The 16689-nt window shown below is 35.6% G+C and overlaps 1 protein-coding gene across 1 annotated transcript in view; it reads right to left on the bottom strand.

Moving 5' to 3' along the window:
* The window catches only part of trim54 (tripartite motif containing 54), a 27273-nt gene extending 12656 nt beyond the window's left edge, over positions 1-14617 (bottom strand). Inside the window, exons 1-3 of the mRNA XM_059356612.1 lie at positions 13927-14617; positions 9963-10159; positions 4329-4509 (exon numbers count right to left, since the gene is read on the bottom strand). Coding sequence (XP_059212595.1) covers positions 4329-4509; positions 9963-10159; positions 13927-14115 — 567 coding nt within the window. The 5' untranslated portion in view covers positions 14116-14617. The remainder of the gene's footprint in view (positions 1-4328; positions 4510-9962; positions 10160-13926) is intronic.
* Between the last annotated feature and the right edge of the window lie 2072 nt (positions 14618-16689).

Below are 16689 nucleotides of genomic sequence, written 5' to 3'. Positions count from 1 at the left end.
ATGATCAACATGCCATGTACTTTGTCATTTTTGAAACACTATGACCTTTTATTTTCATTTTAAACTCTTTTTCAACTTCCTATTTTCAGCCTTTAAACATCTAGCCTCTTTGCTGTCGAATGATGCATTTCCAAGCAGATCCAGGCGATGTTTAACATTTAGAGGATTGTGTGCAGTGTTGGCGGAGGAATGAGTACTTTCTTGTAATCCTGTCACCATCTAAAGCACAACATGAGTCACCAGCATGCATCTGATTAGAGAATCATATGAAATCATGCACATTTATACAGTTTATTACAGCATACATGCACTATTAGTGTTATTTAAAGTGTTATTGTTGTAACCTCAGCTCTATGTTGGCCAAATTGCACCACAAACTTTTTGTTTTTCATTTTATTAACCTTTGCATAAAGTTGGAGAGGATCAACAACTTTTCTGAACCTAATCTGAATTTCAGATGAGTGAATCAGAGACGGAGTGAGACACTGAAATGTCAACAAAGCCAACTGCTCAATAACATGCCGGACGCTGCTGCTGCTGCCATCTGCATGACAAAACTGCTGCACTTCGTCTTTCTTTGACTTTACGTGGTCCACTAATGCAGTGATTCCCAACAGGGGGGGCCCGACCCCCCAAGGGGGGCGGCAAAGGTCCACGGGGGGGTCGTGAAGCCCTCTTGATTTTAAGGGATGTAATAAATCTAATGTGTTAAATACAGATGAGTCAGCATTTAATTCATTAGTGGGACAAAAACAACTAAATAAGGGCTACATTAAACGTTTATTCATTTATTTAAATAGAAAAATAACTATAGAAAAATTTAAAAATAAAGGCTATATCGCGAGAATAAGGACATGTGTAACATCCCTCCTGCACCCCTCCGGTAACCTCACCTAGAGGTAACCTCACCTAGCAGTAACCTCACTAGCGGTAACCTCACCTAGAGGTAACCTCACCTAGCAGTACCTCACCTAGCGGTTACCTTATCTAGCGGTAACCTCACCTAGCGGTAACCTCACCTAGCAGCAACCTCACCTAGAGGTAACCTCACCTAGCGGTAACCTCACCTAGAGGTAACCTCACCTAGCAGCAACCTCACCTAGAGGTAACCTCACCTAGCGGCAATCTCACCTAGAGGTAACCTCACCTGGCGGTAACCTCACCTAGTGGTAACCTTATCTAGCGGTAACCTCACCTAGCGGTAACCTCACCTAGCGGTAACCTCACCTAGGGGTAACCTCACCTAGAGGTAACCTCACCTAGCGGCAACCTCACCTAGCGGCAAACCTCACCTAGAGGTAACCTCACCTAGAGGTAACCTCACCTAGTGGTACCTCACCTAGAGGCCTAGAGGTAACCTCACCTAGCAGCAACCTCACCTAGAGGTAACCTCACCTAGTGGTAACCTCACCTAGTGGTAACCTTATCTAGCGGTAACCTCACCTAGCGGTAACCTCACCTAGCGGTAACCTCACCTAGCGGTAACCTCACCTAGAGGTAACCTCACCTAGCGGCAACCTCACCTAGAGGTAACCTCACCTAGAGGTAACCTTATCTAGCGGTAACTCACCTAGAGGTAACCTCACCTAGCGGCAACCTCACCTAGAGGTAACCCTCACCTAGAGGTAACCTTATCTAGCGGTAACCTCACTAGAGGTAACCTCACCTAGCGGCAACCTCACCTAGAGGTAACCTCACCTAGTGGTAACCTCACCTAGTTGGTAACCTTATCTAGCGGTAACCTCACCTAGCGGTAACCTCACCTAGCGGTAACCTCACCTAGTGGTAACCTCACCTAGAGGTAACCTCACCTAGCGGCAACCTCACCTAGAGGGTAACCTCACCTAGTGGTAACCTCACCTAGTGGTAACCTTATCTAGCGGTAACCTCACCTAGCGGTAACCTCACCTAGTGGTAACCTCACCTAACAACAGAAACACGGAGCTAATGGAAAAATAGCCAAGCGTCAGGGAGACGAAAATGCTGAATATCTCAAAAAGAAGAAGAGAGGGTACCATGACAGTCACATTGAGATCAGCTTCATAGAAGCAATGGACAAAAAATGTGGGTCAGTCAAGAAAAAGGTTGGGAACCACTGCTCTAACGAGTAAATAAAGTTGTTTTTTAGTGATATATTTGATGCATTTACTTGTATTCGATGCATTTGCACTGAGTGGTAGCTCGGCGTGCGACTTGGTTTGCCGTCTTGGAAAGAGGAGAGTGAGATAAAAATGAAAACAGAAACATAGAAGCATGTAAGATAAAGGCCATCATCTGTTATGAGAAGTCGCCCACATGCACTTTGTGGAGAAATGTTCAACTTTAGACTTTTGTAAACACTCTTTGACCTTTAAAAAAGATTCAGCTTCAGATGGGAATAAAAAAAACCTCTGCTCACTTCACACACAGCAGCAGCAGCAGACAATCTCATGCATGAATCCTTTTAATTTGTTTTGTTGCTATGCCTCACATTTTAGATGAATGTTAATGGTTTATAAATATGTGGGTCCAACTCCCAGCTGTATATCAACTTTGTGCTTGTTTATATTATGTAACTGAATCTGTGTGCTTCAAACGCATCGATGAAGGTTCTGTGCTGAAACATGCAAGTGTTCTATTATTGTGAATGTATTATGTAAACCAAATAAACAAGTGAAATATGAACATTCTGTCCTCCTTGACTCCTTTTATGATATTTGTATGCTATACTATATATATTTATTCTAAGACATTTTTGGCATACAGTCATGGAAAAAAATAGTAGACCACCCTTGTTTTCTTCATTTTCTTATTCATTTTAATGCCTGGTACAACTAAAGGTACAATTGTTTGGACACATATAACGATAACAACAAAAATAGCTCATAAGAGTTTAATTTAACATCTGATATCTAGGCATTTTCCATGGTTTTCTTCATATTAATTTTGGTTATTATCAATAAAACCATGGAAAATGTCTAGATATCAGCTCTTAAATTAAACTCTTATCAGCTACTTTTGTGGTTATCATTATATTTGTCCAAACAAATGTACATTTAGTTGTACCAGGCATTAAAATGAACAATTAATTGAATAAAACAACTGGTTTTTTTGTTGTTGTTTTTTTACTTTTTTCGAAACACTATACTATGGCGTTTTATTCTCCAATTTTTGGACATACTACAATATGGTGTTTTATGGATATTTTTGGTCAAACTACACTATTACTATTATAATTGTACTACTATGTAGCTTTTTTATTTGGTCATTTTTGGTCAAACTACACTTTGACCGATTTAAAAAAAAACATTTTTTCCACATACTATACTTGGGCGTTTATCCCAAATTTTTGGACATAGTATACTTTTACAATTATTATTCATTGTACTGTTTTAAAAATTCATACTTTATACACAAACTATAGAAACTGTACACACATTCTACAAGTACTGCACAAACTGTACATATGAAGCATATTGTAAATACCTTATACTATATACTGTACACAAATACTACACATACTATACATACTGTACAAACATTATAAATACTGCATACATATTACACATACTATACACACAAACTGCAAATACTGTACACACATGCTACACAAACTATTCATACTGTACAACCATACATACTGCACACAAACTACATATACTGTATACCAGATACACACGTACTACACATACATTCGACACATACTATACATACTGTACAAACATTATAAATACTGCACACATATTACGACTATACACACAAACTACACATACTGTACACACATGCTACACAAACTATTCATACTGTATAAACATACATACTGCACACATATTGTACATATTATACACACAAACTACATATACTGTATACACATTCGACACATACACATCATACATTATATTTACATACTATAAGGCGCTTTTTGGACATTTTTGGACAAACTTCACTCTCTTTTTTCAAATTTTGCAGTTTGTGTTATTCATGTGTTTTTTTTAATGTTTTTTGTCATTCTTTTGTGTTTTCTATGTGTATTTTTTGTGTGTTTTGTGTGTTATTTATAATGTTTTTGTGTGTGTTTTTTTGTATTTTTTTGTGTGCTTTTGTGTGTTTTTTGTGTTCAAAATGTTGATCCAGTAAGTCTAAATGAAAAATAATAATCAGGTCATATAGGTGAGGTTGTGCTGAGAAGAATAATACCAACATGGCATGGTAAACTATTTTTAAGTGGTTTATATACAGTCATATATACAGAATGAAAAGGAGTCAAAAACCAACAAAAAGCCCCGAATTCCAAAGGGTTAAAAAAAAAATGCCACCTTGTTGTAATGAATGTAAAGCCAGTTCTTTACCTTCTGTCTCACATAAACGCTGCTGAGCGGCGCCACGTCACAGTCTTTGTGTTTCCCGAACACTTTGCACATGGAGCAGGTCGGCGTCTCACAGGACAGACAGTAGATGTTGATCTTCTCCTCTTCATGTTCTTCACACAGCAGCTGCTGCTGCTGCTGCTCTGGCTTCATGTTCACAAGCCTGGACCAGACAACGAGCACAAACGCATCATCAAACATTCATGCACAGCTTCTATTATTTATTTTTTATTTTTTAAAGTATTGTCAACTTTGGTGAAACAACCAAAACTGTACTGACTTTGTAAGTTCATCAGAAACTGACATGAGAAAATACATGTTCTCATTGCCTTCAATTCCTCCATATCATCATATATAAAAGATCAAATTGCATACGGTTTTATTTCAGTGTTTGCTTTGGATTTTAAATGTGAGTTTTTAGTCACAGTCTATAAGATTTTGCAAAGACTAGAGGTCACAATCTGCAGGACTTGATTCTGTTTTTTTTTTAGATTTTTTCTTTTCCTGCTCCTGGTGGAAAATATTACACCAAACTCCTTTAAGAAATATGACGTTTGAACAATTCCTTACATATCCACAAAAACACAAAATCGAGAAACACCAACACATAAAAGACCTCATGTCTTGACAGTATTCAGGTCAATTCTGCATCCGTATAATTTGTGAAGATTAACTTTTTTACTATTTGCATACAAGCTTTACATTTTGGAATTTGACACCTCCACTGGCCACCAGCCTCCATTGATCATTTTTACTGTTTTAGCAGGAGAAGGCCATACAAATGAAAGGTCAACATCTCCAAAAATCCACATTTCTTACTAAAATAAGTGCTAGTTGTTGGTTATACACGGAATTAACACCAGCTCATAACACTGTCCTGTTCACTCCACCACTCCAACACTATCTTTCTCAGTTTTTCCACCTGCCCTGAGTCTCCTCCATGTTTATAGGAAGGGAAGAAACACAGTCTTCTTTGCTACCAGCCATCATTTAAATGCACTTTTAATCTGTTGCCCTTAAAGGCCGACTTAAAGACCTTTTTTCATGCATAATGTCCACAAGACTTGGCAAAATTGTCTCTAATATTAAACCAGCTTCCAAGAAGGAGGATATATTTTTTGGTCTGTTTGTCTGCAGGATTACAGAATAACTACTGTGCTGTTTTTCATGAGATTTGGTATAGCTCGGGCCAAGGAACAACACATTCAATTTAGAAGTGGATTGGCCTCGGCGGAGGTCTTTGCCCTTTGATTTTACTTGTGATTGCTGACGTGTTTAGACGTCAGAGCATGATGGACGCAAAGAGTTTGACTGAGGACTCTGTACAAAGTGTGTCAGCTTCCCATGGTATAGAAATTAAATTAAATAAGACATGAAATGTTTCATTCTGTGTGTAATGGATCTATATAATGTGTTATTTCCACTTTTTGAATTGAATTGAATTACTGACATAAATAAACTATTCTACTAAACTATTATAAATACAATTTTCTATTATGTTCTAATTTACTGAGATGCCACTGTATAGTGTGACTTTTTTTAGGGGGTAATTTATGGACATCCCATAATATGGTGGTGTTTTTTTTGTTGTTGCTATTTTTGGACAAAAAGAAAGGCAGAAGCGCAGAAAGGCCGCGCATGCGCAGAAAAAATAAAATAAAATAATAATAATAATAATAATAATAATAATAAAAAAAAAATAATAATAATAATAATAAAGTAATAATAATAATAATTAAAAATAAATAAAAATAAAAATAAAAGTAAAGAAGTAAAAAGGACAGTGGTGGAAGAAGTATTCAGATCCTTTACTTCAGTAAAAGTACTAATACCCCACTATGAAATGACTCCACTCCGCTCATTTTAACTACCTAATAAACTTTTAAGTGGTTTAATTTATAAAAATGGGTAATAATTTTAAATGTATCATGTTTTTCATTTTAAATCTTGACCTGAAAAGTAATTAAAGCTGTCAGCTAAATGTAGAGGAGTAAAAAGTACAATATATGCCTCAAAATGTAGTAGAGTAGAAGTATAAAGTTACATAAAATGTACATAAAAGTACCTCAAAATTGTACTTTAAGTCCAGTACTTGAGTAAATGTACATAGTTACTTTCCACCATTGCTACCTGCATCTTCTAACTTATACATATCAGTTAAGAGTCCTCCTTCAGACACTGTATGAGGATTAAAGGGATAGTTTGTGCATTATTACACAAAACTTGGTACAATTATTGTCAATGCCCTCCTGAGGATAACCCTTTAAGGTTTTATTGATCGGCCCCTAGGTGGCACTGTGGTGGCAGTCTAATTTCATATTTGGTACTGTGGCCACACTATAAGACTTAAGGCAATGAAATTCATAGGGGTGGTATAGACTGGCCCCTGTAACGCACACACCCCGACGGCAGCATGCCCCGACAGGCGTGGACTGCGAGGGCCTGTTCAGTACTGCTTGCAGTCCTAGTTCCATTTTATTTCTGTATTTTTTTAATTATGCGATTTTATTTGGCTTTAATCCTTATCTTTATTTAGTATATATTTTTAGTAGTATGACTTTTTTCGAACCTGGTCTCACAGGAATCCGTGAAATAGCCACGGATTCGCTGAACTCAAAATCCGTGGAATAGCCACGGAATCACTCAAATTTCCGTGAAACTGACAAGGATTTCGCTACAATGCAAGTTTATTCCATGGATATTTTTTCCTATTGGTTTGTTCCAAGTCATGTGACTTTCAAGGTCCCGGCAGTCAGAATAAAAAACATGGCGGACAGTTCTCTCATTTTTAGTGAAAAAAATCAATATTTTGACTTAGTTTCTGCATAAAAATGGATTTTGATCACATTTCTAGCGAGAAATATATGTTTTATTTTCTAAATATTCACTCAGTGAATGTACATAATCACTTTGTATGTTGGAATAGCCACGGGTTATAACTGTCATTAACTTGCTTTGTAGCGAAATCTGTGTCAGTTTCACGGAAATTTGAGTGATTCTGTGGCTATTCCACGGATTTTGAGTTAAGCGAATCCATGGCTATTTCACAGATTCCTGTGAGACCATGTTGCTTTTTTCAGTTTTTGGACATAGCATAATATTGTGATTTTCTGTAATTTCTGGCTATATTATGCTCTAATATGTATCAACAGACTATAATTGACCCATTTTAAGGCATTTAAAAATTTGACCATTTTTGACAAAAATCGACATGCTACAGTATGAGTTTTTTTTCCAGATTTTTGAACATAGACATCAGTGAATGATGAACACAAATAGTTTGACTGAGAGCTTCCCATGGTAGACATATTTTGTGTTTTTAAGGTCATTTTCCTCCCAGAGTTGCCAGTTCTGTAAGTGTGCAGTGAATATAAAGCCCAGTTTGCCTTTAAAGGCCTCACATGGAGGTCACAGCGGATCATGCACGCTGTTTGGCTCCTCTGTGCATCACAAAAAAAAAACAAAGCCAATTTAACGGAAGCAAAACATTTATGCAATAAAGGCTCCTTTGTCCTCTGACGTAGGTGTCTCTGACTGAAATGATGATTAAGTAATGAGAAAATTTCTCCACACATGAAAAAATGATGAGAAACTACAAGTTACAAAACATTTGGGAACAATCACGTCTATTTTAGCCCACACGGATAATGAGGGGACTCCTGTCCTTCTGCCTCTAATGAGAGCCAGCAGTGACTCACTCAGCGTCTATTTTGGAGTGAGGATGACTTAAATATCAGTGTTGAGTTGTAGTAAGTGTGTACGCTTATAAAACACAGGCAGATGGGCTGAAGAGGCTTCTACTGGGAACATTTTACTTTTTATACACACACTGACTGGTAGGTAGCAACAGACTTCAGACAGCAACGTGTATTTTAAAGCATTAGTTAGATGACCGATAATAACCAAAGTGACAAAGAGCAACAAAGACAATAATAACTCTAAAAAAGGGGCAAACGACCACAAAGTGATACAACGTTTCAAAACAGGTTAAAAATATTTTCTTGACATCCTGATCTATTTGTTTGTTGCACAAGTTTAATTTATGCTAGCACAACTTATTATTATTATTATTATTATTATCTTATTGTGTTTATTATTATTATTATTATTATCTTATTGCGTTTATTATTATTATTTTATAATCATTATCTTATTGTGTTTTTTTTTATTATTATTATTATCTTATTCTGTTTATTATTATTATTATCTTATTCTGTTTATTATTATTATTATTATTATTATTATTATTATTATTATCTTGTTTGTTTATTATTATTATTTTATTATTTTATTTTATGTACGATTTATCTAATTTACTACTATTATCCTTAACGTGATATTGTCGGGTATTTTATTCCATTTTATCCCATGTTATTTCTGTATTATTTTTTTTTAAATTATCTGATTTTATTTGGCTCATGAAATGTTTTAATCTTAATAATCTTCATAATCCTAATTTTCATTCACTGTAATTATCATAGTGATTTTTTTTTTTAATTCTATTGTAATTGGATGTATTTAGGATCCTCAATATTCAGGAATGCAGTAGAAACAAATCTTTACAGGATCCATCCTGGAAAAACCTGAAGATCTGCAGTAACAGAATACAACACTGCTCTCTATTGGTGGTCACTCATGATTACAATAACAGGAAGAGTCTTCATTCAGAATCTATATTAAGACTTTCTGCTACTAAACTGTATGGAAGACATGACATAAATACTGACAACAGAAGAAAAAATTAATTTTAAGGGATTTAAAAAAAAAATGATGGTGATTATAAATAATTAAAATTCATCATATGGTTTTGCTGATTGTGGAAACTAAGATGTACATGTCCTTACAGATATATCGTACACACACACACTAACAGACTCAAGCACACACACACACTAACGCACTCACAAACTCTCTCTCTCTCTCACACACACACTAACACACTCACACACACACACACACACACACACACACACACACACACACACAGACACACAGACACACACACTCACACACACACATACACACAGAGACACACACTCACACACTCACACACAGACACACACACACACAGACACACACACACTCACACACACACATACACACAGAGACACACACACACACACACACTAACAGACTCAAGCACACACACACACTAACGCACTCACAAACTCTCTCTCTCTCTCTCTCACAGACACACTAACACACTCACACACACACACACACACACACACACACACACACAGACACACAGACACACACACTCACACACACACATACACACAGAGACACACACTCACACACTCACACACAGACACACACACACTCACACACACATACACACAGAGACACACACTCACACACACACACACACTCACACACACACACACAGACAGACACACAGACACACACACACTCACACACACACATACACACAGAGACACACACTCACACACACACACACACACACACACACACACACACACTCACACACACACACACACACACACACACACACACACACACACACACACACACACACACACACAGACAGACACACACACACACACACACACACTCATTCACACACACACACACACACACCCCCTCCCCTCTGACCTGGAGGACTCCTGCTGCCTGTAGATGTCGATGATGTTCTCCACCAGCAGGTTCCTCTGCAGGCCGTAGACCCCGTGGCGGTCCAGCACCACCTCATGGCGGCACGACGGGCAGCGGAAACGAGCACCGCTGGAGGCCATGGAGGAGGAGCTGGAGGAGCTGGAGGAGGTGCGGGACGCCCACACAGGGTTGGCTGACTGCAGACAGACAGAGAGGAGGAGGAAGAGGAGGAAGCATGAAGGATTAGCTCCATTAAACTCTAATAAATAAAACTGATTAGATGATCAAAAGGTCAAAAGAAGTCCCTCTTACTCTGGTTTATAAGTGTGGTATTTCACAATGTTTCTGTTTTGTTCTGAGCAACATGTGCTGCTGGTGTCAGACTACACTACATTGTATTTTTGTCTTTTGAGGTTGTGACAGACTCATAAATCCTTTCAGTGGTTTGCCAAGAAACATGACGGAGAACACGCAGGAGCTGGAGCATTCAGAGCAGAGATCAGCACGTTTCACATGTTCTACTAGTTAAATCAGGCACTTTTTAATCTTTCCTTTTCTCTTTCTTTAAATGTTTTTGTCTTTATTCTTTGTCTCTTATAAAAAGCAAAGTTTCTCACTATATATTTGAATATATATGAAAGACAATGATTAAGGTAAAAGCCAAACAACAATGAGAAAATTATGTTTATCTAGAGTATTTTTTTAAAGGTGATAAATTAAAGGAAACAAGTATCTGTAAGTATCCTGTATAATCTGTCTGAGCTGATATAAAAAATTCAGTCAAACTCAATCACCAGAAATATAACTTCAATTTCAATGAAAATACTGAAAATGTGAAGAAGAAGAAAATGCCGAAAAAGAGAGCAGTAGTCTTTGAGGCATACTCCTTGAATCTTTTTCAATTATTGCATTAAAATATTGTGCAAATCAAAACAAAATAAACTTGGGTTGATGTAATAAGTGTCCTCATATACTTTATTCAGTCATCTCCTGCATGGATTGACATGACTGCTTCAATATTATCACATTTACCATGTTTATTATTGCTCATAGCTGATATAATAAAGTCAAATGTTTACACAAAATGACATTTTGCAAAATCTGTTTCTGCTCTTTGGTGGGTGTTGATACTAAAAATGAATAAATATGCCTTATAATAAATGCTGCATCACTTCAATTTACATGCAGTTAACAGCAGCTTGTTAGTTGCAGTGATCGACATGAACATATTTATATTTATACATTTCATAAATCCACAGGAGCCCCACGTGTTTTAGTTTGGAGTGCATGGAGAAACATGAATGCTTTAGTTCTATTTATAACACAGAGTAGTGGTGAACTTCAGCCTCTTGTGGCCGAAATGAGAATTACAACAACAAACACTTCAACACTTTTTTTCCACTTGTTCTTGAGTCATAAACACATGAGAGAAACCAGTTTACAATTCTTTCAGATATGAATTCATGAAAACATAAATAAAAAATGCAATAAAAGATAATTGTCTGGTGGAATATTCTGTTGATTTAACTCTATGGAGTCTTATAGGGCTTTTTTGTCCATTGTTGAATCCTTTTCATGTCTTTTTGTGCCTTTGTAAGTCATTTTGTGTCTTTTGTTGCATCTTTTGTAGTTATTTAGTGTCTTTTTTTTGTCATTTTGTGTCTTTTTTTGTCATTTTGTGTCTTTTTTTGTCATTTTGTGTCTTTTTCTAGTAATTTTGTGTCTTTTTTTAGTCATTTTGTGTCCTTTTCTAGTAATTTTGTGTCTTTTTTTGTCATTTTGTGTTTTTTTGGGTCATTTTGTGTCTTCTTCTGTGTGTTTTTTTTGGTCATTTTGTCTTCTCATTTAGTGTCTTTTTTGGTCATTTTGTGTCTTTTTTTAGTCATTTTTATGTCTTCTTTTGGTGTTTTGTGTCTTTTTTTGGTCATTTTGTGTCTTTTTAGTCCTTTATTCCAACATAAAATGTGATTTTGAATCCATTTTTTCTTTTAAAACACTATCATGCTCAATAAAGATTTGAAATGATGCAAATGTGAACAAAGGCTGCCAATATAACATATAAGAGGGTTACACCCTGCAGGAAACCAGTTTAGACCAGACATGATAATTAGATCACTATAATATTTTCTCTTTGTATAAATCACCTTAATGACAAACTGAAGATAAATAAACTTTCCTCCTGGGTTTTAATCGTCCCAGAAGGGAAATGAGTTTTCACAGGCTGCACATGTTCATGTCTTTCAGAACAAACATGCAAATACACAAAACAAATGTGAAAGACAGAAAATACTGTCCCTAATGTTTGTTATTGTGTGTTTTTAGTCATATTTTAACAAAATAATATTAGTTTAGAACATAGAGAATACTAATGTAGAGAGTGGGAATGGATTATGTGGCAGAAGTGGTTTGAGGAGTTTCTAGAAACATTCAAATCAATAAATGTTTCAGTTTTCAAAGTTCAGTTTTGAGATACTTGTATTTTACATAAATATTTTAATTTTATGAAACTTTATACTATGACTCTACTTAATTTCAGAGGGGAATATTATATTATACCTCTCGCATTTTCCTGACACATGAAACAATAAAAATACTTTAAATACTAGGTTTTAAATAAAATAAAAGATGCATATATGACAAAATATACTGATCCAGTGCTTTATTATTAAATTTACCAGTAGTGTTTAAAGAAGCTAAAATTTGCTACACATTGATAAATAATAACATTAAGTATTAATATCCAAAATGATGCATTATTGATGTATTGCTTATAATAAAACTCTGAATACAAAGGACTACTTTTGAAACTTCACTTTTGTAAAGTACTTTTAATTAAGTAAATTTTGAACACAGGACTTTTACTTGTAATTGAGTTACTTTTCCCATATGATATTTTTAATTTCACTTAGGAAAAAGATGCTTTGATATACTCAAAGGATGGAATTTATTTTTACAATTTCTGTATTAGATTTTCAATAAACCAACATTTTATCAATAAAGCATAACTATATTGATAAAGAAATAAGCACAATACAAATAAATAATAAATAAATAAAATGCTTGTAATACATGTAAATTCAATTAAATAAAGAAATAGAGACAGAATAAAAATATTTAATAATAATTAGAATATTTCAGGGATGGAATTTCTTCTTACAATTTCTGTATTAGATTTTTAAATCAACTTAAGTTATATCAATAAAGCATAACTATATTGATATAGGAAAATGCACAATACAAAGAAAAAAAAAGAAAAAATGTTTATAATACATAGAAATAAAAAGAAAGAAAGAAATAGAGACAGAATAAACATATTAAACAATAATCAAAATGTTCAGGTACAGCTAATCTACAATTCTAACCTTCCTTCTGACATGAACACATGAAAACATAAATAAAAAATGCACTAAAAGATACATTTTTAGTAGACTATTCGGTAACGCTTTATATTAAGGTCCTTGTAATAACCATTAATTAACAAGTAATAAGGCACTGCTCTCGCATTAGATCCCTTTAGCTGCAAAAAGCCTAGTTAACTTATAGTTAACTTATAATAGATGAGCAATAAAGTATATTTTAATATCAATAAGCAAACAAAAGATTAATAAAGGCATGGCAAAGACATAATGGGTGGGTTATGGGTGTTTGTAATGCCATTATGAAGAATTATAAGATATTCATGAGGCTTTTATTAATGTTGTTATTATACATCTCTTATAGCCTGCTATTAGCTGTATTATAATGCCATTATTAACACTTAGATAGGCTTATAAACACACAATAATGTTAATAAGCATCTTGTAAGGACTTACAAGGGCCTTATTACTTGTTAATTAATGGTTATTACAAGGACCTTAATATAAAGCGTTACCGACTATTCTGTTGATTTTAACTCAAATCACAGTCTCACTATTTAAACACTGCTGTGTGCTGATGAAGACTTCCTGCAGGACCTGATCCTCACCTGGAAGATGTCGTTGGCACACTTCCTGCAGAGGTTGTGCTGACAGGGCAGGATGACCACGGGCTTGGAGAACATCTCCAGGCAGACGGGGCAGATCAGCTGCTTCTCCAGGTTCTCCATGGTGGCCCCTCTACCGGCGCCGGGCCCCGAGCTGCCTGCTGGAGGACGAGGCCTGAGGGCAAAGTTCATCCGTAGAGAAAAAAACGTCCAAGAAAAGGATAAAAAGAAGGAATCAGAGAGTAGAGAAAGGCTGGTCTAGATGTTTTTATTCCTCTCTGAGTTCTGTCCTCAGCTGTCTGTCCCTCCAGCCATGTAAAGACCCTCCCAAGCCCCCTGTCTCGTCCCACAGCAGCCGCACTGTTGACTGGTGGTATTTTTAGCTCCTGGGTTTGTTCTGGCTCTGGTTACTGTGTAAACTGCTGGAAAGTGCGGGCGTGGCAGGGATCAGGACAGTGGTCAGACGGGGGTTCACATGATAATGTTGCTATGAAGTGTGATACTTCAGAGCGGATAAAACAACCTCTGGGCGCCATGTTTGGGGCCATTAGCACTTCGGTATAAACAGCGAGCTCCATTTCTCTACTAAGAGTTCAGTTAGTCAGAACTCAGGGAGTTTATCATGGAAAACAACTTATTTTTGTTTTGTTTAGCTCACTGGAGCCTTTCTATCTGGTGATTACCAAGCTTGTTTTGAGACGTTTACTTCTTCTATCAATCACATAAACACAACAATTTGAATTCATCATTAACTGGATATTATTTGACACTATTTTCAGTGTTATTAGAATATTTTCACACATTTTAACCCTCTAGAGTCCATGAAACCACCTGCACATTACTTCTCCATGATGTGACGACATAAAAATGAAGCAACATTGAGCTTCTCTCTAAAGTTCTGGCTTGAAACTACATGCCAGATTTTTTTGGATGATATTCGGCCAAGTAAAACCGGAGATATTGTCAAATATATTTAGTATAAAAATATAGAACTAGATATTATCCTCATTTTATATGTTATATATGCAGCCTGTATTCATATTTGCCACATTTAAAATTTTGTGTTTTGTGTACTCCAAGTTGTATTATTAATATTTAAATCTCTTTAATTTGTAAACCTTATTTTTGTTTTGATATTTGATTTGACTCCACCTAGGTTTTTTTGTTTTTGTTTTTTGTGTGACAATAAAAAACACACATTTATACATAAAAAAAAAAAAAAAAAGATATCCATGCTATCAGACGAAACATATTCCATCTTAAACCTCTGAAGTCCAGGAGATTTTGGCTCAAATTCATCAACTTCCTATGCATTAATTTCTGTCTCTGTTTAGCATCTTTCAGTCTGTTCTTACATCACATGCATGGCTCCTTTTTCTCCACACAAACTTGACTATCAGTCAGATTTTTCATTTTATTTTAATTAACAAAGTATAAAGCTGCCAGGAACCCAAAATACAAACAAAAGACACAGGTTTCTATGGAAATGTACCATTTTTTTTTTTTTTACCATTTATACACAAAAAACAGCAGAAAAAAATAATAAATAATAAAACTACAAAACAGTTTGCATGTAAATTAAAAATAGTAATAGGTTTCATTGAAAAAAGAAAATTCACATTTTAAAAATGGTCTAGAAACATAAATGGCACACTGTGTAAAAAGCTCCTATGATTGCACTTTCAACTGGCTTTATCAGCTTGTCTACATATCATATATAAATAAAGTTATTACTGTGAATAAAACGTGTATTTTCAATAAATAGATGGACTCCAGAGGGTTAAATAAAACCTTGGCTTCCATCTCCTCCACTATAATTTGACCCAGAGACACTTTCGCCTCCCGTCTCGCCCTTTGACCTTTGGCAGCTTCCTGATAAGCGAGAAGCAGCGACGTCGCTTCCTAGCGACCAAACACACACGCGAGGTATTTTCTAATCCAGAGAATGGAGTCGGCTAAGTAGACTAAGCTATTAATGGGATTACCGGACTATTTATAGGCTGGTGGAGTGGAGGGCTGCTGCAGAGTAAACATACAAACACACACATCACTGTCCCTCTATTACCAGCTTTTTATCCACATTATCATTGTGCATCAGAGCCGCAGAGAATTTAGATGATATATTTTTATTACTGTCAGCTAATCCCATGGAAACCCAACAATTAATTGATCCTGCAACACATTAATGAGGAACACTGTAACATGTTCCTACTTCACAATGAACAGGCAAACTCTAGTTTATTTTCACCTTTTTTTTTCTATATGTGGCTTGAAAGTGAGTGAGTTGTCAATTAAGACTCCTAAGTATTTATACATATGAATCATTTGAGGCAATTTTTTACTGTTAGAAAACAACATAAGCTTTGTTTTATCGGCATTGAGAACCAGTTTCAAGTGAATTAATGAGTTTTGCACAGCTACAAAAGCTTTCTGCAAAGATTCAACAGCCTGAACAAGAGTTGATCCATAGCAGTAAATAACTGTGTCGTCGTCAGCATAGAAATGCACATTTCGGACTTTTAACAGCTGCTTCTCAAAAACTAGACCTGGGAATTGATTTCTCACTACTGTGCAGGTTTGGTACAGTAGCTTTCCTGCATCATTTTCAGCACAAAACCCTCTTTAAAATGTGTGTTTTCTTCAAATGATCATAAAATATGCACGTTAATCATAAAAAGAAACTGTAAATACAGGCAATACTGTCGAAATGTTACCTTTCTGACAGTCTTTGAATGGATCATAGGCTGTGAGTTTCTGTTAGAAAAC

The sequence above is a fragment of the Centropristis striata genome, chromosome 18 (genome assembly GCF_030273125.1).
Source record: "Centropristis striata isolate RG_2023a ecotype Rhode Island chromosome 18, C.striata_1.0, whole genome shotgun sequence".
In the NCBI taxonomy this organism is placed as follows: domain Eukaryota; kingdom Metazoa; phylum Chordata; class Actinopteri; order Perciformes; family Serranidae; genus Centropristis; species Centropristis striata.
This window is presented reverse-complemented; position numbering and strand designations above follow the sequence as displayed.